Source organism: Lasioglossum baleicum, chromosome 16 (genome assembly GCF_051020765.1).
Source record: "Lasioglossum baleicum chromosome 16, iyLasBale1, whole genome shotgun sequence".
Taxonomy (NCBI): Eukaryota; Metazoa; Arthropoda; class Insecta; order Hymenoptera; family Halictidae; genus Lasioglossum; species Lasioglossum baleicum.
This window is the reverse complement of record NC_134944.1, coordinates 3,214,291-3,239,715: the sequence shown is the minus strand read 5'-3', so window position 1 is coordinate 3,239,715 and position 25,425 is coordinate 3,214,291. Positions and strand designations below refer to the sequence as shown.

The following is a 25,425-nucleotide window of genomic DNA, read 5'->3' as shown; positions in this document are numbered from 1 at the left end:
CACTGAGAAGATTATTTCAGTGAGGAGACTGCCAGTGTTCCGTAGTGCTCGCGAAAGCGTAGTTTCAATTTAAATTTAAAAAATGTCTACCTTTGCCGTAGCAGTCGGTGTATATTTGATTCTGCATTCTAGTGTCGTTACCGGTTCGAGTGAGTATACTAAATTAGAAAATATCTCTTATTATTTCGTTATTGTGCGTGTAACTTTTCATTCGTGACAGGCTCTTGTTGCACACATTGGGATTCTTCGCAACACTCCCTGGTACACTCCGGGACGAAAAGATAGCACACTTTGAAATTAATGTAATTTCTGTTTATTAAACATTAGAAATTCAAGTTTTCTTATACACATATTTTTAGCGTGTCTTTCTTAACATATATATGAATTAAATGAAACGAAGCTTCATTATCTTATCAATGCATTTTTATTGAATGAGGTAGAATTATTAAGGAAATATAAAGGTACAAAATGATAGCACACTTAACGAAAAACTTGAAATATGACAGAATTAATCGACAAAAATCAATGCTCAATATTTTGTGGGACCTCCTTTACAGCTAACAACTTTGATCATTCGGTTTGGTAAATATTTATACAATTTTTTAATACTGTTTTGGCTAATATTCTCCTATTCGTCCAAAAATGCTCTACTTTAAATCGTTAATATTTCGGAATTGTCTGCCATTTTGGTACATACACTAACGAGCATAACTGATTCAACCAAACCAAACGATTCGACCAAATGACTTCAATTTCTCTGTAAGGCTAGAAGAATTAGTTTAGAAAATGGCGTCTAAAAATAGTTTGAAAAAATGCATTTGGTCGGAATTGCAAAAAAAAATAGTAGAAATTGATTTTTATTACTTTTTTAGCTGGGCCAATAACGAAAATTTAAAAGATTTGTTTGGTCAACTAGTATAAATTATATGTATACGCTCTGAAAATTTCATTGAAATTGGTTAATTGGTTTACTAGTTATAATCGATCAAAAGTGGCAAAAAGTCCAAAAATCTTGAAAAATTGCAATTTTTACCACATTTTGTCGTTTATAACTCGTAAACCGATTAACCAATCTCAATGAAATTTTCAGAGCGCGTATATAACTTATACGGGATGACCAAACACACCTTTTAAATTTTCGTTATTGGCCCAGCTAAAAAAGTAGTAAAAATCAATTTTTACTATTTTTTTCGCAATTCCGACCAAATGCATTTAAAAAAAATATATATTTTAGACGTCATTTACTAAACCAATTCTTCTAGCCTTACAGAGAAATTGAAGTCGTTTGGTCCATTCATAAAAAAGTTATTCTGATTTAAAGTGTGTCGAATCAGTTATGCTCGTTAGTGTATCTCTGGCAAGATGTCAAGAATTGCTGGCCACTCCAAAACACGAATAATCTTTGAAGAAAAGTATTTCTTGACCGCTTTCACCGCGTGGACTCCGACATTATCTTGTTGCAAAATGTGTTTATTTGCAGCAATTCTTACAGCATAAATGTTTAGTTGTTCATTTATCATTTCAATATACCGTTCACTATTCATTCGTCCCTTTATAAATTTGATTTCACTTTTACCCCGATATCCAATATCGGCTCAAATTATCACACATCCGCACAGTGGTCCGGATCGAAGAAATTGGTGTCATTTAGCTAAAAAGTCAACTTTCTCACATCGATTTCTAACAAATTTGTATTGCTTCCTAAATGTCAATCAACCTCGAAAATGAAAAAATTAATGCAGTTTACCGAGAATTGTAATTAGGACGAATACTTGAAGGTAGACATTTAGAGATACTACTTCTCACCAAAAAAATTGCTTCTCTTCTTCGAGGTGCCCTAATCACACCATTTAATATTTTTTTTTTTGTTTACGATGAAGTGCACTCTCTTTTGTGTTATAAAATTAACATCGACACTAAAAGTTATTGTTCACAATATGTTAAAAATTATTATTCAATGAAATAAAAAAATTGGCCAAATTTTTTACATTTGACAAGGAATATCTAGAGAACCCCGAAAAGTCTTCTTTTATAACAAATTGAATCATTTTCAGCATTCTTTCCCGTATACATATAAATACAACTGAATATGATATGCAATGACCATGCTAAATTGTTTTTGGAAGTTTCTTCACACGCCCTAATTTCTATGAAACAGGTGAACAAAGCGATGCGACCAGCAGGCTATCTGAAGGGACAAGAGAAGCAGGATCCTTCACTCAGCTTTCATCATCAGGAACATCTCAGCAGAATATTAAACATTACGACTTTCCAGTGAATTACAATTATAGACCATTACAGAACAAGTAAGCATCCCATTTGATATTTATTTTCGTATTAAGGGGGTCTTTTCCAGCAGACGTCGCTCGCGCGTGAACACTCACATACCGCTAGGGTACACTCACACACCTGGACCACGTATACGTACGCGAGGATTGCAAGGGTTCGGGATCCCACTTCTGATCTCTCGATAATGCAAAGACGGGGTTTTGTAGTAGTGAAAATCGCTAATGAAAGATGTTGAGCGCTGTTTGCCTCAAAAGTCCTTCTTTTACGTTTCCGAGCAATAATTTTACAATATTCGGCTGCATGTTAATGAACGTGTTTAAACATACAGTGAAAAGTACGAAGTACACTCCTAAACGGAGGGTTTCGACACAAGTATCAGTTCTATGGCATTTTTAGCTAGGAGCGCTAGTGTCTGTTTCTCACTATTCAGTCACTGTTTTACCGATATTTTACCGATACAGCGACTGAATCGGTAAAACAGTGACTGAATATTGAGAAACAGACATTAGCGCTCCAAGCGCACATGGTGTGTCTTTTATCTAGTGATTGTGACTACGTAGGGGCCTGAAATGTGCATTAGCAAGACGTGGTTTGAAAAGCACGGGATCCTTGCAATCCTTGTGTACGTATACCTGGATCTAGCGGGTGTGAGTGTGCCACCACACTCTCGCTCGACCATGGCCAACTAAGGACCTTTCTATAATTGGTAGTTGAGTACCTGTAGGTACTTTTAAATCTTAAATTTAAATTCTCAGAATTTTTTGTAAATGCTTTTAAGAAATAGGATAAAAATAAGAAAAGATGTTCAAATGCGGTAATCTCTACAACATCGATGATGAAAAATGAAAGTTTTTTGCAACAAATGTTAGCGCTATAAAGTGACATTACCTGTGAGGTGACCAAATAACATAAGAATTTGCTATCAATTTTCTATGTTTACGTTGTATAATTCATAGTATACATATATTTCTTCTTTCAGACGGTGTCCCGTGTGCGACAACTCGGTGTATCCATACTGCGGAGAAAAATTATTGCACGATGCGTGTTGCTGTACAGACCCTTACATTCACAATCTTCCTTATCAATGTAAATTGGCAGATTGTCGATTTCTGCATGCGAATAATTGCAGAGAACACAGATTGATCGCTACGTGTTGCTGCAGCGACGATTATCGGTCGTTATTGAAAACTTTTGCTGTGGTTTAGATACTCCCACCAGTGGCGCACCCAGGGGGGCAGGGAGCCAAGTCGCCCCCAAGAAAAAAAATGTTTAGCCTCCCTTGACAGATATGTTGGCTAAAAAAAGGTCATCACGCAAAACCTAGGGCTGGGTACAACTCGCCCCCCCCCCAAGATTGCATCCTGGGTGCGCCACTGACTCCCACGAATAATGGTAACTGGACAGCGGATTTTTATCCAAAGCAAACATTTGTTACCTAAACTGCAACAAACTGGAGTTGAACAGAAATTTATTTTGTTTTTTAGTATGTTTACTAGGTTGAAAATAATATAAGAGTATCTTTATAGATAAATATTACGTTTACGTTAGGTTAGGTAACCTCAGATGACCTTGAGCTTGACATATATTGTCAAGGACAACATTCTGAACAATTTTTCTCTATACATCTACCCGTCGCTCGCACTTAATTTCCGAGATTTCGGATTCCATAAAGAGACGTCGCGTCGTCTCTAGGAGTCATCTCGTCATTCTACTACCTTGAAATGACCTTGATCTTCGAAAATTAAAGTTTTACCTTCAGATCAAGCTCAAGGACGTGTTATTATACATATCTGAATGTATTTTTCGATCAGTTACCCGATGCAATAAAATAAAAATGTAGTTATGTATCAAAAAACATCGATGACCTTGATAACTCCGAAAAAATGACCTCCGGAAAAAAATTTTCGTGCCAGATATTTGGTCCATATTTACACCATGCACATTACGTAACAAATGTATTTTTTGCATATAGGAGTCCTATTCCTATATCTCGTCTGTGCTGTCAGCCTATTTTAGAGCCAGCACCACCGACGAGACCCTGTTTGTGGCCCCAAACCGAGTTGGTAATATAGGAAGTGACAAGAAAAACGGGCCAAGTGGCCCTGGAAAAGATGGCCGCCAAAATACATTGGATGATAGGTCTATTCTACAGGGCTCAATCGGGCCAGCGCAGCGTCGCCCAGGTCTGATATACAGGGTGTCTCAAAATTCCTTCAACATCCGGAACAGTGGTTCTACTCTGGTCTTCTCTACTCTGGTCATCAGAGAGGGGGTACCTTGTATTCCCCTCGAGTGCTGGTTTGGTCACTTTCTGACAACCCTGATCCGGAAATGGGAGGTTCCTCAGATCATTTGAAGCAACATTTTTGTCCGCGGTTTTGTTAAGGAATTATTAACGAACAACACGGCCCAATCAGAGCACGATCTAGACACGTCTTGCCACAGTCGGCCAATTGACACGTTGGCGCGCCGGGCCGACTGTGCCAACACGCGTCTAGGTTGCGCACTGATTGGTCCGTGTTTGTCATTAATAACTCCTTAACAAAGCCGCGGACGCCATTTTTGCAAAGGAAAATGTCGCTTCAAATGATCTGAGGAACCTCCCATTTCCGGCTGTTGAAGGAATTTTGAGACACCCTGTGTACAATATGTTAAACAATCTAAGTAAATATTTTCGGATCCCTTGGAGTAATTTTTAGCCGTAATCCATCTGCATTATGGAGTACTAATTCGCTGGTAAAGCGGAGCTGATCTTCCGTATCTAACGATTTCACATGGAAATTTCTTAATACGAAAAGAATAACAACCTTTACTATCATCGTTGCATATTTCCATCCTATGCAATTCCGTGATCCTGCACTGAAAGGAATGAAAGCGAAAGGGGGATACTTCGGCCCATTGGGAAGAAACCGTTCTGGTCGGTAAGAATCTGGTTCTGGAAAATGTCGAGGATCACGATGAAGAAGAAATAAATTGACGAGAACAGTAGAGCCTATTGGAATATTGTGTCCCGCTAAAACAAACATATTTACATGTATTAAATTAATTTTACTAAAACGTGTATTAGTAGTAATTGGATTACGGATTTTTTGGGACAGTGAAATGTTTCTTCATCAATTGCAAGAAACTCAAGCCAAATGGAAACGTCTTTTCTTCTTTAACAATTAGAATAAGATGAAAACAATGTACAGTAAATCCTCTATAAACGCAAAAGCCTCGGGGAGATTCGTTTGCATTTTTCGTAGATGGCCACTATTTTTTTGAGCTTCAAAGGCTGACGAGGAGACCTCGCGTATCGAGAACGCCGGATCGCAACGAGTTTTTGTGTGGGCATAGCTTACGCACCCTCATGAACTATCCAATTGGTTTTAGCCGCCAACGCGAACCCGTTTTCGAGATAAATCATGGGTGAAAACATCGTGTTACAGCGATCGGTGGTCGAGCGGGTTGAGCGAATGTCTACCACGAGATTGGTCCGGGGTTCGCGTCCCGTCTCGGCATGACCTTGCATGACCTTGAGGGTCACTGCACAGTATACGAATGAATTCGACTAGACACGCGCTCTCATGTGACATAACGAATAATAATAAAGCATCCCCAGAGCCTCAGGGCTCTGCTACCTCATCATAGATACGTTACTGTCCGTCGCGCATGCGCGTGAAATGTTGTGCATTTCTGGCATCACTGGCTACATTGTGTTCCCTTGGATTTTTTCAGTCTGGCGACACTGGATGTATGTCAATATTCAGCCATATTCGGTGCGTAGCTTGTGTTTAACAGTCCATTGTTTACGAAGTAATTTTGACGCTCTACAACTTGTTGGTTATTTTTTGTTTTGAAAACGACGGACTAAGTGCAATGAAGTGTTGGAAATGTTGGCTCCCTGCGCCTTCTTTTTTTTCCACAGATAAAAAAGACATTGAAAGGACAACGTTTCGACACTGAATATGGAGATGATAACATCAAAATCGGAAGAAGAGCTAAAGGCCATATACCAAAAGGTGGCGTTCGGAAAGTGTTTTGAGGATTGGAAAAAATCGTGGCATAAGTGTATCACATCCCAGTTGGATTACTTTAAAAGGGACTGGGGACAATATTTCTGCGAATTTCTGAGAGAAAAGATAACTCCCGTTTCTCTTTTAACATAACTCGTAGATCATTAAGGAAACTGATTTAGAAATGAAGCAATAGTATCCACAACATTTAGCAGTACTTACATATGGTAATGGGATTATAAATTTGTCTTCCAATAAGCGGCGCGACCGGATATACTCTCCAAGATTCCTTTATACATGCTGTCAACCATGTCAGTTTGTTTAGTATATCGAATGATAGTTCGTCCGTTCCCGCAACGTTGTAATATTCATGAAGAATTTTTTCCTATAGTAACAAATACATTCATAGATTTTAATTAAATCGATTTACATTTTTCGACACAAACTCGACTCGTTACAGAACTATAGTTCATTTAAATTTCCCTAAGTAGGTTTAGTAACTTATTTAGAACACATAAGAAACACCACAATTTCGCTTAAGTATGGGAATCAATAAAATAAAGAACTCTTGGACAAAAGTCAGTATCGCGCCTGGCTCGCCGTAGGACCGCAAAGGGTTATACCAGGCCTGGCCAACCCAAATGGTTTCGCGGGCCACTTTAATGACCCATATCGTTACAGCGAGCCGCACTTTAGATAAACATGATTTTTAAAAAAATGTAATACAAATACCAAATGAGTAAAACTTTATTGTTATACTATGGTTCAATAAAATTAACTCTCGAGTCTTAATTAATGAGATATTTGTTTATCCTTTCTTTCACTTAATTTTGGTAAATCTATATTTATGTTCGACGTTGCACATCTTTTGTTAGCTGGTTTTCTAAATTGGCATCAGTTAATGAAGCACGTGATGAAGTCTTCGTAAATTTCATCTTCGAAAAACTGTTTCACAAACATATATGTGGATCCAAAAGCAGTTACAACTTATAACTCGTTGTGCAAAATATCTTAAGTTGGAAGGATGTGATATAAGTATTGTAAAAACTAAATTTTTATGTGGACGCAAAAATTTCATAGAGTTCATAGAACTGGAGTTCATAGTCGCACTTGTGCATTATAACAATGGTACTTCGTTTATTTAATATTTTTTGTATACATACAACAAGGAACAAAAGTTTCAATAGAAATATAAAATCGACTGGCGGGCCGCGCGTTGGCCAGGCCTGGGTTGTACGTTTTTCGCCTCACGAAAACTAGGCGACGTGACATGGTATACGACCTGAAATTTTTGAAATACGATATTAAATTGATTAATACGATAAATGTTTGTAGTACCTGATACTCTGGATGACGTCCTAATGCATACAGGATCCAAGATACACTTGTAGCTGTTGTATCGTGACCGGCAAACATGAACGTATGCACTTCGTTTCGAATGTCTTCATCGGTAAGGACTTCGCCATCTTGCGATAAATCTAACAACAAGTCCAATAAAGTCTGGTATTTAGTGAATCCTTCGTCGAAATTTCTATCCCCTTTTGCTTTCCATTGATCTTTTCTTTTTGCAATCACCTGCGAATAACAATATTATACACAATAATCTATCTTGTTGTTATTGGCACGATATCATATTTTATTCGAATAGGAGAAAAGCAAAATATTTACTTCGTTAACGAAATCATGAGCAATACGCAATGCGTGATCGTGTTTTTTGCCCCATGTTGTTAATTTGAAAATCGGATCAAAAGACATCCAGACATTTAGAAATCTTCTTTGGGAAATTGATGCTAATCTAAGAAGAGGATGTAATATTTAGATTTATGTTTAAGTATATTTTCATTTAATATAAAAATTCAAGTAATTTTTTATCACTTTTAATATTGATAGTATATGAAGGAACTTAGGTTGGAACGTGTTCGTAAAATAATTGTACCAGTTCGAGTTACATAACTCAGACTTTATTTCGTAGAGCAGACTTGTTGGGAGAACGAGGTTGGGAGATCAAATATTTCTGTATATTTAGTATTTATTGAAACTCCACGACACAATGAAATAACCGTCTATCAGTGTTGTGTTACAATATGTGTACTACTCGCATATAACATAATATAATGTTTTCTGACTTTTACATTGACACTGGAACCATTGATGGTTAGAAAACTTTGAATACCACTTTAGCCAGGAGCAAATGCAATCTCGCGAAAGTCCACAAAGATAATAACAACCTCATCTTCACCGACCCAATAGACAAGTTAAACATAATCGGAGCCTATATACTATGAATCTATTAACTCGCCTCGCAACCTCAATGCTAACTCACCTCTAAAACAAATAGTAGACACCACAGCCGAATCAATTAAAAACCAGCTCAAATCTGTTAGAAATTCATCTATTACCTACACTCACTTTGACGACAGTAACCCATCCGATAACCCCAAAACCAACCCCGACACCCCGCACCCATTCTGCAACACAGGGATGGTAACATACATCCTCAAATACCTCCCCAACAAAACATCTAGTGGCCTTGATAAAATCCCACCTATAATCCTCAAGGATTTATACCTTAGTTTTTTATGTATATCACTTTGTCGTAAGGTTGGGTATTGTTTCGTGATTAATACAACTCGAGATAGTCAAAATACGTTTTTGGAAGGTGGATAAGTACACTTACGTATCTACGGCCTGCACGTATTCGTTTTTTAAATCAGTTTGCGCATTGATGTGGCATCCCATAGATCCATCTGTAACATTGAAATGAAAAAATAGATTTAGGGCCCAAACGTACGCACGACCAACTGGTCGTTGACAAAATACGAATGTTCACTTGAAGGGTACTAACAAGTACCACCCGTCATTGCAATGCTATATGTATAAGCCCTTACATTTATACTCTCGTGGTGGGCTAGTACTGTCGTAATCACGAATTGTGTCACGTCGTGCTGCATCTCGGAAGTCAACTACCAGTGAGATCGGACGTTCGTTCCTTTTGAATCAAAGTATAACCGTACAAATTCCGCGAGTTCGGTGTAAAATTGTTAGGCAGTAACAAGGTTGCTCCGAGTCCCCCGCATTGCCAGTGCGTCAACACCGCGCATCTTAGCTTAGGTAATATCACCTTCCAATTTCTTTATATTCTAAATTCAGTCCATTCGCGACACAAACACACTTGTAACACGAATTCTATAGTAAGAATATATTTGTCGTCTTTGATAATTAACTCAAATTCATTAAACCCATAATTATTGTCCAATATCCTAATCAAGTAATTGAACGTCCCCACATGATACAATCTTACCGCTCGGATTGTATCAATTAAATTATACTAGTTACGAGGCTTACTAATTATCCTAGCGATTCCCTGATTAAGCATCAGGTTCTTTCGTGACATTCCAATTGTCCAAACAGAGATTTATCCAACCTAGCGGCTCCCCAGTTTCGCATTGGGTTCGTCCGCATCCTAACAGATCCCTGATTTCGCATCAGGTTCGTCTGTGCTATTATACAACCTCCTAGCAGCCCCCGGTTTTGCATCGGGTTCGTCTGCGTTTGACTCCATTCCTAGAGGTTCTCCGACTTCGCGTCAGGTTCGTCCTCGCTGTCTATAATCCTAGCGGCTCCCCAATTTCGCATTGGGTTCGTCCGCGTTCCTTAACTAACAAATTGATATCATATTCCTAGGGTAACAACCCTTCGCCGGCCACTCGTGCTGCTCGCGGTCCTGGCTCGTAACAGCAGTATAAGGGCTGTAAGCCAGATGTGTTGTAAGAGGGTCTTGCCTGGAAAAACCCTTGACGCACCAAGGCCACTAAATAAGACAGAGGCCCATAGATATACCATATAGGACCCCGTTTCCTTTTTCGAGAGTCAAGTATTGTTCAGGTCAGTTTTAGTTAGTCTGCTGCAGATCCTCTTCAAGGAAAGACGTTTCGTTACGAGCCGTTGAATAAAGTCTTGTTTTTCGAACATTAACTCTCACTTTGTTTAATCAGCACCCCATTCCCAACAACCATAAATGCATAAAGATCCGTAGTCTAGTTATTTGTAACCATAACATAAAAATTAAACAATTCTTTAATTACTTCATTTTTCGAAAAACTTCTGCAATGATTACTAACTTGCTTTCATTTGAATAAAAATTAACATTTTCTTAATGATCTTTATTGGAGAAATTTCTAAAATAACTGTTATTTGGGGTCTCTGGTATATGTAGTTCATGAAAACCATGGCAGTTTATTTACTGGTCACACTATTTATTATTCGATACTGAAGATCGGAAGAATCGTTAACTGTACTGAAACAGTTTCGTCAAATTACAGTTTTCGTTAACTGTCAAACTACAAGAAAATTCTCAAAATCATAAAGTGATTATGAAATATTGTAGTGTTAATATCGTATAGCCAATAATCCTTGAAGCATTTGTCCCAGTGAAAACCATTAAATATGATGCCAAATACAACAGATTTGAAATTAACTAAATATCAGAATGATCTATTTTTGGAGTCCAGTCACGTACGAATATATATGTAAATTCTATTGGAATAAGAGATCGCGTTAATTAATAATTATATTTTTACAATTTTACATGAAATCAGAAGAAATTATTTGATTATTTGGAATAGAAAGTATTAATGAACTAATTAATTAAGTAGGCCTGCTTCGATACAAATTAATCATTCTTATCGGAGGTTATGTAGAAATATTACTTCTTTTAACTGTCATTCGTTTATAATTTTGTCTATCCAATTAAAAGAAATTCCTTCAATTCAATTTAAAATGTATTATGTCTGTTTTCTTTTTCATATATCTCACGTATAATATTTTTTATTTATTTTCTATGAAATTAGTTCTTTTCCAAAAATAATTGTATCTATTTGAATGAGTAATGTTTCACTTTGATAAAGATTGCCGCTTACTTCGCCAGCTTTATTAAGATATGTTTTCTGTCCCACGAGATTCTGACATAAAAATTTTGTGGTTATTTTTATGATAGTAATTCACAAATAAAAATTTCTATTCTTTAACTTCGATACTAAATTCAGTATTATATGTATATTTAAAAATGCTACAATTGCTTTGATTTTTATATATGCTATCGAGATCATCGTTCAAAGTGAACCATTGTTCGATGATTGTTAACAATGGATCAACGTTTTGTATGAGATGCAATGTAAAAATGCTGCTGAGTCAGAATTAGGTATGGATTAAGTCTGGGTTAGATTTGGGCTAGAGATTACAGATATGTTGAATAACTTTGGGGGCATATCTTACAAGCAAAAGGAGAGAATCTTATGTAAAAGTGATCATTATAAAATTAGTTACGTAGTATGCACCGTCTGATGCCATTCAACTTTTTCTTATAACATTTTCCTCTATTCCCGACCCTTTAGGAGGTACAGCCTGTTGCAGTTGCGTGGGACACCCTGTGTACCATGTTCTTTTTTGTGTGTTTCACGCCATTAATTTTGTATTGTGTCCAATTTATATGTAATTTTTCATATTAGGTGAAGATATCAGCACTCTTGTATGAAATATCTGAACGCACTAATGAATTAGCTCAACCCCGTGCACGACTGGTTGACACAAGGGCATTGCAAACTCGTTCAACTACAGCGCATATTCCCAAAGCTTCACCACGTATAATTGAACTTTCGAAACCTCGAATGCCATATCAGCAGCCTTCCAAGCCGATCGGATACGTTTCACGTGGTGCATTACATGCTACTGGTTCGTATTTTACGTCATGAAAAAGTCGTGAAACAAAAATGTAGTACAGTAAAGTCATATTATTTTGCAATCGGCTGTGCTCTGTACGGAGAAATATCGTGCAGGGACACTATTCTCTATGACTGAGTCTACCGCGCCGACCGCGCCGAAAGTACAAAGGAAGCCGAACGTAGAAGAGGACAGCATGTACACACCGATCGCGCTGTCCTTCCTTGCGCCCGAAACTTTCATCGTCAATTAAACCACTAAATACAGTTGAAATTATATCGTGTTTAGTATCATTTTAATAAGAAAAATGCCACAAATAAGTTAGTGAAAGTCCCATAAAAAAATAATGACAAATAAAGAAGTTTTGTAACTGAATGTGGCCCCTGCGGCGCACAGTGGGAATTTTCGACAAAACTCGATTCAAAATCGAAGAACTTTCGAAAGAAATGAGGTAGAGCGATGAAATTTTTTTTAAATTAAAGCTGAAACTTGGCAGAATATGGGAAAAATAGGAAGATTATGGTACGAACGTTTTTTAACTTTGAGAAAATTCATTAAACTTTCACAATTCCAAGAAAATGTGGTTTCTCCGTTACCACGCGCAGAAAATTTTTTTTTTTTAACATGCTATATATCATTTCCCGTAGATTTTTTCAGTGATTTCAAATCTACGGGAAATGATGTATAGCATGTTAAAAAAAATTTTTCCGCGCGTGGTAACGGAGAAACCACATTTCCTTGAAATTGTGAAAGTTTAACGAATTTTCTCAAGGTTAAAAAACGTTCGTACCATAATCTCCCTATTTTTCTCATATTCTGCATAGTTTCAGCTTCAATTTTTAAAAAATCTCATCGCTCTACCTCATTTCTATCGAAAGTTCTTTGATTTTGAATCGAGTTTGGTAAAATTTATCCACTGTGCGGCCTAGGGCGGCGATGATTGATCTCGGCTCGGGTATATCGGTGTGAACAGCACAACATTGACTCGAGTGAATCGAATTCTCAAACTTCTTAATTTTCATTATGGGGTTTTATGGGACTTTTACTAGCTTATTCCTGGCATTTCTCTGATTAAAATGACACCAAACACGATGTAATTTCAACTGTATTTAGTGGTTTAATCGACGGTGAAAGTTTCGGCAGCAAGGAGGGACAGCGACAACGCGAGCCTTTAAATTATGCCGGCGACGGCGACACGCTTCGGCCACGTGATCCTATTTGTGATTCTGTCCTTCTCTATGTTCGGCTCGTCGATTGAAGTCTCAGCGCGGTCGGCGCGGTACAGTGATGCCAGATGAGGACCGTGGAGTCAGTGCTTCGATTGAGCCCAACCTTTTTGATACGATGGATGGCCGCTAGAGGCGCTGCGCGGAAAAACAGTAACGTATCTACTATTGGGTAGATGAAATGGGGTTCCTTGAGCACCCCGCAGAATTTTAAAAAATTTATATGATTTGATTCTGAAAAATGAATGTATAACAAGTGTATTTGTGTATATTTTGTAACTCGTAAGACACGTCCTGGAGTCTTTTTGTCCGGTAAGATTATTTCGATACATTCCCGCCAATATAACTGCCACAGGGCTCTGGCCGCTCTGCTACCCAATAGTAGATACGTTACTGTTTTTCCGCGCAGCGCCTCTAGCGGCCATCCATCGTATCAAAAAGGTTGGGCTCAATCGAAGCACTGGGTGGAGTGTGTGTCTGCGCACGGAGCTGGAATGGAATAGTGGAAGGGGTAGGAGGAGAGAACATGAGCGCCGTTCGGCGCTCATTCTGGCATCGCTCTGTAGACGCAGTCATAAAAAAATAGCCTCTACTACGCTACTGAAGTCCGTTCAAAACACGGGTGTTGGGAGTTCGATTGAAGAATTACTGTATTACATAATTATAATAATAATGTAATTATAATTTTGGAATATTCCAACAACCGTAGTCCCGTTGAAAGCACCGGTTCTCGTTAGATCACCGAAGTTAAACAACGTGGAACGTGAACGGCACTAGGATGGGTGACCGTCTGGTCAAAAACCGGAAAGTGACCCACCCGGGGTGTTTTTCACGTGTTGTTGGCAAAAGGTGGTTCGGAACCCACCATAAACAGTAGGTCCCGCTGAAAAGGCGATGGTGAGAGTAGAAAGAGGAAAAGGATTGGTAAATGAATTTGAAACCCTGACGGGACCAAATATCATGTCCATACATACAATTTTGGAATATACATATACTTGCACTGTTTGGCGATAAATATATTTATTGTCAAGAATCAAAGATAAGTATAAACATCTACGCTTAAATAATTTAGAGGGGGAATATTTTTTCTTATATAGCCACGCAACGGTTAATTGAGTTGTCGAAACCGAAGAAGAAGCGAAAAGTAAAGGTCAAAAGAAGAAAGAAATTGTATGGAAACAAATCATGGTAATTATGATAATTCTGTGAAGCAAATTTTATCCCTATAAACGAAAAGCATAAATAACAAGTATAACATTAATATGAATTTCGAAAATAATTTTTTCTATTTTAACCACGTTTTTATTAGCTCGCGTTCTTGTCTGTCTGTTCGGTAGAAATTTTGCAATTGATTTTAAACTAACTTCCCGATGAGCTACAGACTTGAAATTTTAAACATAGCTCAGAACTGGATGACAACGCAATATTTAAAAAAAAAAAAATTTTAAAAGCCTATGCGTTTTGGAAATTTAAACTATTACATTTAACGGTTACACCTCCCCGCGCGATGCTCGATAGTACGTGATCGCGTTCAGCGATTCCCACTCCGCGCGACAGCACTCCCTACTCCGCACCGAAGGAGCTCAGCATGCGTTCAAGCTCCGTACGGTGTTTACAAAGTATGTACTATATACAGTAGAGACTCCCGTATCCGTACCTCCATTATCCGAATACCCTAATATACGGACGTTCTATAATATTATCCGTGTTACGAGCCAGGGCCGCGACCAGCACGAGTGGCCGGCGAAGGGTTGTTACCCTAGGAATATGATATCAATTTGTTAGTTAAGGAACGCGGACGAACCCAATGCGAAATTGGGGAGCCACTAGGATTATAGACAGCGAGGACGAACCTGACGCGAAGTCAGGGAGCCTCTAGGAATGAAGTCAAACGTAGACGAACCCGATGCGAAACCGGGGGGCTACTAGGAGGTTGTATAATAGCACAGACGAACCTGATGCGAAATCAGGGAGCTGTTAGGACGCGGACGAACCCAATGCGAAACTGGGGAGCCGCTAGGTTGGATAAATCTCTGTTTGGACAATTGGAATGTCACGAAAGAACCTGATGCTTAATCACACCGATACTCTTCGGCCGCGCGATCCGCATTTACATGGTGTCCTTTCCTACGTTCGGCTTCTTCAGTACTGTCGGCGCGATAGACGGAGCCATAAAAAAATGATGTCTGCATGTGATCGTTGTCCGTGCAGAACACAGCCGTTTGCCAAGAATCGCGACTTCACTGTATATGCTTTATTTAGAAAAAGGTCATGTATGTTGAACGCATAGACATATAGAGATAGACTGCGCGGCCTGTACGAAGCGCTGAAGCCCACAATGGCGGCAAAAAACAAAAATAAAACATCAATAAATACATCAATTAGAAAGAGAGCGCTATGGACCCCGACTAATGCTCTCTCTCTCACTCTTTGTACCGCGCGCCGCCATTGTGGGCTTCAACTCGCCCATAAGACGGCGCAGTCTATCTCTATATGTCTATGGTTGAACGTTACTGTCAAGTATCAGGCATTTCAAATGGAACAACCTAATATTAAAATGTGTATATTTGCCACTAATCTGCAAATTCAGGTTATACGTTATATCAAAGTAGAAGAGGACCGCTAGGTTAATATTCTTATTTACTTTAATTCAAAATTTAATTCTTTACCGTATAAAAATTCCATACCGAGATTAAAAAAATTTGCAAATAATTTATATCTTCGAATGAATTGATTAATAGTTATTTTGTTTTGAAACCTACAATATTATTACAGCTATTATGCGAAACATGCAAAGAAGAAGCAAAACCACGAATATAGGAAAAATGAGCGGAGGGTGAAAAGAAGAAAACTTGGGAAAGGAAAGGAATATCCACCAAAGACGTCAGATTCTGACAGAACTGTCATTGTAGTAGATTTGAAGTCCTCAAATAAGTTAAAAAATAAATTGTAACACAATAATTGATCGCAAAGCTGTGTCTCTTGTATTACATATTTTTGAACCAATTCTGAAATGGAGGAGACTATTCAATTCGTTTTGTATGTATGTGATCTTTTGGACCTTGCATCTTGTATTTAGATGATACTGTCTTAACACATTGTTGACCGGCAGTTTTACACAGAGGCTATTTCATGTCACCGGCTATTATTTCGTGATTGAATATGGAATAATCAAAATATACTTCAATAAACTTTATTTATATATAATGAATTAAGATAAAAGTTTAAACATGTCTTTGATATAACTTCTAATATTTTTTTTACTATAACTGTATAGCAATCACCGAATGAACAAAGGTTTTGAAATATTCTACATAATGTATGTAAATCGCACAATAGTGACTGATGACTAAAGATTGATGACTTGATCATTTAAACTAACTAATGATTAATCATAACTAATAAGCAATAACTAACGATTACTTAGAGCTGTGACTAACTAGTGCCATGTATAGTTATGACTAACTAATAAAAAAGTTTTAACTAACTTTTTTTAAGTTTTGACTAACAATCAATGAAACTATTAGTCATTTTTAACTATTAGTTGATTTTTGCCCAACTCTGGAAGGTGGTCCTTCGGCACGATAAAAAAATGCAAATTTCACAAAGTCCGGAATATCACGGATCTATCGCGGACAAAACAGTATTGTTAAATTTTTATTTCACTTACCGCATATTATGTCTAACGTTGCTCGTTTCGCATATGGAAAAATATCGAAAGACGATTTGCTGACTTCTTTTCTTAGACAGGAAATTAATATTCCAGTTTCTTTGGTTGCCGTCTTCAAGTATACCTCTAATAGACCACTGTGAAACGTTGGTGTTAATAACTTTCTTCGAGAATGCCACTTTTCTCCTGAAACAAAATGTTATACTCTATATTACATACACAATTTCTAAATTGTATAAACTATTGTTTTATTTATTACAATTTTTTAGTGACCTGTTTTATACATTTGAGTTTCTATATATTTAGCTAAAATCTTTCTAAAATTGGTGGATTTTATTTTCATAATCGCAACTAAAGTTAGATTAAAGATACGTTTAACTACGTCCAAATATTATGAAAACAAGCCAGCTATGACTAATCTTAATAAATTCCGGCGCGGCGCGGCGCTTTGCTATTAGTCAGTCTATTCAGGATTCGAACACAGGAATTAGCTTCGTGCCAACCATTCGACCGTTGTTAGAATACAGTCCCATTCTAAGTTCGACGGAGGTGGCCATTCAAAGTCAGTTCACCTACCCCTTCCACTGGGGGACATATCCCGCAAGGGGCCAAGAAGCCCCTATATATAGAAATGTATATTTACGATTTACTATAATGGAGAAAATCAAGTTTCAAAAATAAACAATTTTCAAGCGCGCTGCGGCATGGGTTCCCATTGTCCGATCGAGTTGAAATTTTGCACATGCAAGGCCAAAAAAATTCGAAAGTTGAAAAATAAGGACCACCCCATTGGGGAGGCTTCTCCCCCCTCGGGAATGGCCATGATAAGGCCCCTGGAGGTACGGATGTATACAATCGTGATTCCCGTACTTCCTGCATTCTGGCTTTGGGACGGTCGTGTGGTTTTTAGTCGGGAGTCCGACATTGGCCTTCCTCATCTCCAGCGATGAGGAGTGTTATCCATGTTTTGGATTTTCAGTCCCGATTCTTATTGGACAAACCCTGTATTTCCGAGAATTTGGGACCCGTTTCGGTGCATCAAAAGATTTCAAAAGTCGAAAATAAGAGCCACCGTAGTGTGCGCTCATCTGAAGTTCTAGGGCTGAAGAGACCAAAAATAAACTTATGCGTTTCATATGCTTACCAGTGCTGGTTACTAAGCCGGTACCGAGCCAAGGTCGTAGATATTGATACTCCAGACTTTTATCAATGTGAACGCTGCTACTTAATAATGGTTGAACTGCTTCTGCTTTATAGAGAAAGATGAAGGGGCGCATACCGACCCAAATTAAATACATATCCCCCAATTCCTTTCCCCAGCTATTCATCTTCTTGAAAGCCTCTGTAACAAATAAATGTATACATACATCTTACGGATATGAATGGAAAAAACAATTGATTGAGAAACTTGAATCCCATTTGTATTAAACGATCAGCAGGGTATACAGGGTGTCTCAAAATTAGGTCCGGAGCCGAAAATGGGAGGTTCCTGAGATCATTTCAAGCGACATTTTCCTTTGAAAAAATGTCGTCCGCGGCTTCGTTAACGAGTTATTAACGAAAAACACGGACCAATCAGAGCGCGAGCTAGACGCGTGCAGCCCGGCGCGCCGGCAGCCGAGTGTCGGTGGCACGCCGCGATGTCGTAACGAACAAAAGTTTCTCGATGATGTGAATCCTCGCCAATTTCGACAAGCTTTGGATATGTTGTCAATACCATGATTCTGAACAACATTTCCCTTTACAGTTTCTGTCGATCGGCTTTAGTTTACGACATTATTGTAAAAATTTGTAATTGTAAATCGATCGATGTACTATTTCCTATCCGATTTCGATAATATTTGGATATGTTGTCAAGACCATGATTCTGAACAATATTTCCCTTTACAGTTTCTGTCGATCGGCTTTAGTTTACGATATTATTGTAAAAATTTGTAATTGTAAAGCGATCGATGTACTATTTCCTATCCGATTTCGATAATATTTGGATATGTTGTCAAGACCATGATTCTGAACAACATTTCCCTTTACAGTTTCTGTCGATCGGCTTTAGTTTACGATATTATTGTAAAAATTTGTAATTGTAAATCGGTCGATGTACTATTTCCTATCCGATTTCGATAATATTTGGATATGTTGTCAAGACCATGATTCTGAACAACATTTCCCTTGACGGTTTTTGTCGGTCGGCTTTAGTTTACGATATTATTGTAAAAATTTGTAATTGTAAATCGATCGATGTACTATTTCCTATCCGATTTCGATAATATTTGGATATGTTGTCAAGACCATGATTCTGAACAACATTTCCCTTCACGGTTTTTGTCGGTCGGCTTTAGTTTACGATATTATTGTAAAAATTTGTAATTGTAAATCGATCGATGTACATACTATCTCCTCGCCGATGTCGATGAGCTTCATTTCAAAGGAAAAAGATATTTAAAACATCGAATTTATAACATATTTCAAAGTCATCGAAATCGGTGAGGACCCACATCATCGGCAACTTTACCCGAACGATAGAAGAAGCACAAACTTATTGAATTAAAAACTCACTTATTCAGCCGTAAATCCATTTGACTACCACATACAACCACCACACTTTTACATAATCTTCGAATCGGTGTTTTCGAGAATCATATGATTCTCGAAAAATCAATGCCATATGATTCTCGAAAAATCAATATCTCCTTGGGAACGATTTCATTTGTTTTAAACGACGCCTTCATCGAATACATTGTACGCTGGGAGAGCACAGTTTCGCGCGGCATCGCGAAGAGCATCGAACTCTTTCCGCGTCGGAGTAAGTAATTTCGTTCGATATCGATACGAGTTATAAAAGTGTGCTACGAGTTCAACAATTATGTAAAAGTGTGATGGTTATATGTGGTAGTCAAATGGATTTACGGCTGAATAAGTGAGTTTTTAATTCAATAAGTTTGTGCTTCTTCTATCGTTCGGGTAAAGTTGCCGATGATGTGGGTCCTCACCGATTTCGATGACTTTGAAATATGTTATAAATTCAATGTTTTCAATATCTTTTTCCTTTGAAATAAAGCTCATCGAAATCGGCGAGGAGATAGTATGTACATCGATCGATTTACAATTACAAATTTTTACAATAATATCGTAAACTAAAGCCGACCGACGAAAACCGTCAAGGGAAATGTTGTTCAGAATCATGGTCTTGACAACATATCCAAAGCTTATCGAAATCGGACAGGAAATAGTACATCGATCGATTTACGATTACAAATTTTTGCAATAATATCGTAAAGTAAAGCCGATCGTCAGAAACTGTAAAGGGAAATGTTGTTCAGAATCATGGTATTGACAACATATCCAAAGATTATCGAAATCGGATAGGAAATAGTACATCGATCGATTTACAATTACAAATTTTTACAATAATATCGTAAACTAAAGCCGATCGACAGAAACTGTAAAGGGAAATGTTGTTCAGAATCATGGTATTGACAACATATCCAAAGCTTATCGAAATTGGCGAGGATTCACATCATCGAGAAACTTTTGTTCGTTACGACATCGCGGTGTGCCACCGACACTCGGCTGCCGGCGCGTCGGGCTGCACGCGTCTAGCTCGCGCTCTGATTGGTCCGTGTTTTTCGTTAATAACTCGTTAACGAAGCCGCGGACGACATTTTTTCAAAGGAAAATGTCGCTTGAAATGATCCCAGGAACCTCCCATTTTCGGCTCCGGACCTAATTTTGAGACACCCTGTAGATTGTAGACCCAACATAAACATCCTGTAAACAGGAGCCAAGTTCCTTTGGCCGTAAAAACATGTGAGATCAAACAAAATACAGCCAAGTTCGTTAGTTTAGAAATACCTCTTGCAGTACTTTAAACATGTTTAAACAATCATAATGTATTACTATTGCACATCACTGGATTCGGGAAAGTCTAGAGAATCTTTTGCTGTAAAGAATAATACAATATCTTTTATAATAACATCATAATATCTGTTCAAAGTCGAAAAACGTGTTTTTTTTTCAAATTCAAATTTCTCAAAAACTGTGCGTGTAGGAGGAAAATTAAGGCCAGATTCGGAATCAGCGCTAAAAACTGTATAAGATACACCCAACAGTTATATAGAAACATTTTTGTTGTTGGACAGTGTAATTTTCTCTGTCTTTCCCTGTATTCGTCAGTTGCCACTTAATTTCCTAATTTTGAAGGAGAGAGAGAGGGGCGGGAGAAGGGGGGGGGGAGAGACATTTTAAGGGCCCAAATAAAAAAGTATTAGAAAATACCTTTTTTTATTTTTGCATGTAACCTTATAAATTATAATTGTTTGCAAAATCTTTTTTGCATATCATTTTGTAAACCAATGCTTCTAAGTGATTATAAAAGACCAGGCCGTCAGGTACAATTATAAAAATGTTATTGTATTTTAAAGGGCGTACGAATACGTTTACACTCACTGCATACAAAATTTCATACATTTTTGTATACATATAATACATAAATATATGAAATTTCATAAAATTATATGTAATTATACATTATTCAGGGCGCAGACAACCTCGACCCGCTTCTTCTTTCGTCTTGTTGCTCACAAGTGCCTCACGATTATCTTCAGTATTCAATACATTCGAGGTCCGAGGTGGATAAATCTCGTTTTTCTCTTTTCTCCCTCCGACACTTTCGCACGTGCACTCGCGCCAATTCACTTGATTTTATATTCAGAACGGAGAACTTACTTCGAAAATGTGTACGTACATATGTACATACACTACTGTGCAAAAAAAAGGAACACCCGGCCATATTTAATAGAAAAGCGTGAAAAATCAAATAAGAACACATCAAGTTTTGAAAAATTTCCCTAAATTTTTTTAATTTAAAATTTCCCCGAATCCAAAACTCGAAATTTCCCTAAATCTAAACTGCAAATTTCCCTAAATTTAAACTTGAAATTTCCCTCAATTTAATCTGGAAACTTCCCTCAATATAATCTTGAAATTTCCCTGAATTCGAAACTTTAAATTACCTTAAATTTAATCTTGGAATTTCCCTTAAGCCGAATTTATTAGAATATTGTCCTTAATAGTAGGAAACATTTAAGAAAAATAAAGTATTTGATTTAAAATTGTTCTTTTTTATCAAGTTTTCTGAATTTTTGCATACGTGTGAACTGAAATGTGTCAGGAATAATAGGAATATGATAATTAAACATAAATTCATAATTGATTTGCTCCTTTAAATAACATAAGATAGGCTATTTAATCTATCTAAGCGAAGCGTCGATTACCTATGTACAGTGGATAACAAAAGTAAGTTAATACTCATATTTTCAATAATGAAATAACGATAACAATAATATTTATTCATTTGTAAAAATAACCAAGTTGATCACATATTTAATGGTAATGTTGAAAACAATATTTATCACAGTGATTTGAAGATTTATCAAGATTGATCTTTCTATACTAAATATACAAAATTTGGTGTGGCAAAAGTAAATTAAAGTATCGTTTGATAACACTGTTTAACACCTTTGTTTCACAATTACATTGCGATGATGGTTATTATTTGAAAGGTTAATATTATAAATTTTATATAGAATTTGTAAATATTATTAAATTAATATGAAATTTATTTGAGTAATCTTATTTGAAGGGTTAATATTATAAATTTTATATACAATTTGTAAATATTATTAAATTAATATGAAATTTATTTAACTAATATTATTTGAGGGGTTAATATTTATAAATTTGATATGGAACTTGAAAGTATTATTAAATTAATATCAAATTTATATAATTAAAATTATTTTGAGGGGGGGGGGGGTTATTATTTATAAATTTTATTATATAAATATTATTAAATTATTATAAAATTAATATTATTTGAGGAGTTAATATTTATAAATTTCATATAGAATTTAACAGTATTATTAAATTAATATAATTAATATTATTTGAAGGGATTTGAAGAAATTTTTACCACATTTGATCGTTTATAACTCTCAAACCAAGTAACCAATTTCAATGAAATTTTCAGAACGTATATAATTTATACGAGTCGACCAAACACATCTTTTAAATTTTCGTTATTGGCCCAACTGAAAAAGTTGTAAAAATCAATTTTTATAAGGGTGAGTCACCTAACGTTGCACACCTCGAATATCTTTTGTTTTTAAAAATACGTCAAATACATCAATATTACATTTTGTTTCTAAATTGTTATAGTGCGTAAAAAGACAAATTCAACGATATATAAACATATATGCTGACCACATACTGCAGTGGAGAAAAGCGAGTTAGAAAATTAAAAAAAGACCCCGCACTAATCGTATGAAAAATCTATCCCGGTCAAATCAGTTGGATTTTTAATATATTGTAGCTTATGATCTACTGAACAAAAGATGTAATGGGCACAAAGCTCAATAATGGACAGTTATCGAGTTTTAATCAATCAAGCATGACAAATTCGAGCTGCCGAATACTCAAATCTCGGGAAGTATTTATTTTGTTGGAAAAATGTTTGAAACAAAAATAGTAGGATTTCACAAAATCTGTTAGGTGGTGTCATTATTTTTGAATTTTGGATGACCTTGAAATGGTCTGTGAACAGAAGTCTTTCACAAAAATCTTTGCGTGTCACAGCAGAGATAAGGACCCTACTGTTCGTCACTTCCGTAGTATTTTTTGACTATAAACCGTCTCTGCTGTGTGTGTTTGCGCGCGCGCGTGTGTGGATTATTAAAAAAAAAATGATCTTATTATGTATTACTCATTTGGATTCTGTTGTGGTGATCTCTGATTCGAGTATTCGGCAGCTCGAATTTGTCACGTTTGACTGATTATAACTCGATAACTGTCCATTATTGAGCTTTGTGCCCATTACATCTTTGGTTCAGTAGATCATAAGCTACAACATATGCAAAATCCAACTGATTTTACCGGGATAGATTTTCCATATGATTAGTGCGGGGTCCTTTTCAAAGTCGATTTGGTACAATTTCCCGTTATTCGATCAACCTCAAATTTTCCACAGATTATTTTTTCGTCCAGTGACACCATTCTAGTGGTTGTCCCACAAAAAAAATCCGCGAAATGATTTTCGCCAAGTATAACGAAGGTCTACCCTAATGTATATGAATTATGTATAAGTATATGAATTTCTACTTACGTTCCGGGCTGCAGCACAACTGATAAGCATTCCCAATTATGGGAAACGCCGGAGGGCTGGGCACTTTCCGCAGGGCATAGAGAAACTTGCCCCGTCTCACAACCAGCAGTAGAATGATCGTCAACAAACACATCGATAGGGTCAGTGTAACCCAAGATGCACCCATGGCGAAACTTGCCGACGGCATTCCGAATGCTTCTTCTCTGATAGAAACTGATTGCTATTTACATTTAATTGCGCGTTCTGTCTTTTCGATTAGAGCTTATGCAAAGGTTAAATTTCTGTATTTCTGGATCTCGTGTTGCAGTGTCGTTGTTCACCGATCAAGTTCGATCCGCCATTTCTCGAGGAAACCACTGGAATGAATATCTCCGATTGCGGAAGAGGGACGAGTTACCCCCCAACCAAGGTTCGCGTCGATCTACCGACTAGGAATTTCTGCGATGATCGCGAAACAGTCGAAACAGCGGAACAAGTGGAGGAAGAGGTTGCCCCGTCGCGTCGCGTCGCGTGCAAACGTATTATCGAATGACTCCCTCGGTTATGCGTGCCCGTACCAAACAATCTCCCTTATATACTACTGAATACTCTGTGTACTACATCAACGGCCAGTGGTTCACTCTTCCACCAATAGAAACAAACACGTGGGACGTGCAGACAGGAGCACGCAGAGGTGTTGAACACTCGTTCGTACCAAGGTATTGACCGTTTATCTGCAAAACAGCGAAATTTACATTTCCACGGACGAGGCACGTATGCACCGTGAATGCGCATTCCTGCATGTATCAGAACTATATATCCAGTTCTTATGGTACACGTATCAAATCGTTATGTATGTGGTCAGTCTCGTTAGTAGTCGACAGCGCGCGTCTTTATGCAAAATAAACATTGTCACAGGCTACTCTAGTACTAGCCGTGCTGAAGGTAAAAATGGCAATACTGCGAGAGTCCGGCTGTCTCATATACACTCCTCAAAAGAATTTTGTCTCCCAAAATTTGAAATCAGCGTGAAAAAATCTACGGGAAATGATATGTAGCATGTTAAAAAAAAATTTTCTCTTCTTCTCAATTTCAACTCTTCAACTTTGATTTCAACTTCAATTTTTCAATTTCAACTCGTCAATTTCAACTTCAATTTCTATTATTTTTATATTATTTTAATTGCAATTGTTATTTTTATTATACTTTTTATGTTAATTCCACATGCGTTCTTCTGATAAAGCTAGGTTTTACTTTGTTCTCGTTTTTGTCGGAATCTATTTTCATGGGAATGAAGAAGGAAAGACATTTATGGACCTTTAAGACTTTTTAGGGATGTCTTAAAGACCTCCCGGATGTCCTACGAATATCTCCTGAACGTCTTTTAGA

At 37.1% G+C, this 25,425-nt stretch overlaps 3 protein-coding genes across 4 annotated transcripts; 2 read left to right on the top strand and 1 right to left on the bottom strand.

Moving 5' to 3' along the window:
* Nucleotides 1-10: 10 nt before the first annotated feature.
* On the top strand, nt 11-4,117 carry LOC143217309 (uncharacterized). Its single transcript, XM_076441443.1, has 3 exons — nt 11-149; nt 2,159-2,306; nt 3,269-4,117. The coding sequence occupies exons 1-3, from the start codon at nt 83-85 to the stop codon at nt 3,492-3,494; spliced, it is 441 nt and encodes a 146-aa protein (XP_076297558.1). The 5' UTR covers nt 11-82; the 3' UTR covers nt 3,495-4,117.
* Nucleotides 3,741-24,600, bottom strand: LOC143217295 (cytochrome P450 4c3). 2 transcript variants are annotated; one of them, XM_076441414.1, is made up of 8 exons: nt 24,058-24,600; nt 18,043-18,240; nt 16,899-17,084; nt 8,962-9,031; nt 7,953-8,079; nt 7,623-7,859; nt 6,507-6,669; nt 3,741-5,302 (listed from the first exon to the last, which is right to left on the bottom strand). In XM_076441414.1, exons 1-8 carry the CDS (start codon nt 24,242-24,244, stop codon nt 4,950-4,952), a joined length of 1,521 nt encoding a protein of 506 aa, XP_076297529.1. In that variant the 5' UTR covers nt 24,245-24,600; the 3' UTR covers nt 3,741-4,949. The 2 variants fall into 2 exon arrangements, with proteins under 2 accessions (XP_076297529.1, XP_076297530.1); XM_076441415.1 differs by lacking the exons at nt 3,741-5,302; nt 6,507-6,669 and adding an exon at nt 7,065-7,566 and having other exon boundaries at nt 24,058-24,595.
* On the top strand, nt 4,732-16,729 carry LOC143217308 (uncharacterized). Its single transcript, XM_076441442.1, has 5 exons — nt 4,732-6,511; nt 7,620-7,734; nt 11,792-12,014; nt 14,326-14,416; nt 16,004-16,729. The coding sequence occupies exons 2-5, from the start codon at nt 7,699-7,701 to the stop codon at nt 16,179-16,181; spliced, it is 528 nt and encodes a 175-aa protein (XP_076297557.1). The 5' UTR covers nt 4,732-6,511; nt 7,620-7,698; the 3' UTR covers nt 16,182-16,729.
* Nucleotides 24,601-25,425: the final 825 nt, after the last annotated feature.

Coding starts and splice junctions, on each gene's coding strand:
- LOC143217309 (XM_076441443.1), top strand. CDS start 83: ATGTCTACCTTTGCCGTAGCAGTCGGTGTATATTTGATTCTGCATTCT. Junction 150..2,158: donor TAGTGTCGTTACCGGTTCGA/GTGAGTATACTA, acceptor TCTATGAAACAG/GTGAACAAAGCGATGCGACC. Junction 2,307..3,268: donor TATAGACCATTACAGAACAA/GTAAGCATCCCA, acceptor TTCTTCTTTCAG/ACGGTGTCCCGTGTGCGACA.
- LOC143217308 (XM_076441442.1), top strand. CDS start 7,699: ATGAACGTATGCACTTCGTTTCGAATGTCTTCATCG. Junction 7,735..11,791: donor CGTTTCGAATGTCTTCATCG/GTAAGGACTTCG, acceptor TTTTCATATTAG/GTGAAGATATCAGCACTCTT. Junction 14,417..16,003: donor TTGTATGGAAACAAATCATG/GTAATTATGATA, acceptor ATATTATTACAG/CTATTATGCGAAACATGCAA.
- LOC143217295 (XM_076441414.1), bottom strand. CDS start 24,244: ATGCCGTCGGCAAGTTTCGCCATGGGTGCATCTTGGGTTACACTGACC. Junction 18,241..24,057: donor GTTGTGCTGCAGCCCGGAAC/GTAAGTAGAAAT, acceptor TATTTGTTACAG/AGGCTTTCAAGAAGATGAAT. Junction 5,303..6,506: donor TTATAATCCCATTACCATAT/GTAAGTACTGCT, acceptor TGTTTGTTTTAG/CGGGACACAATATTCCAATA.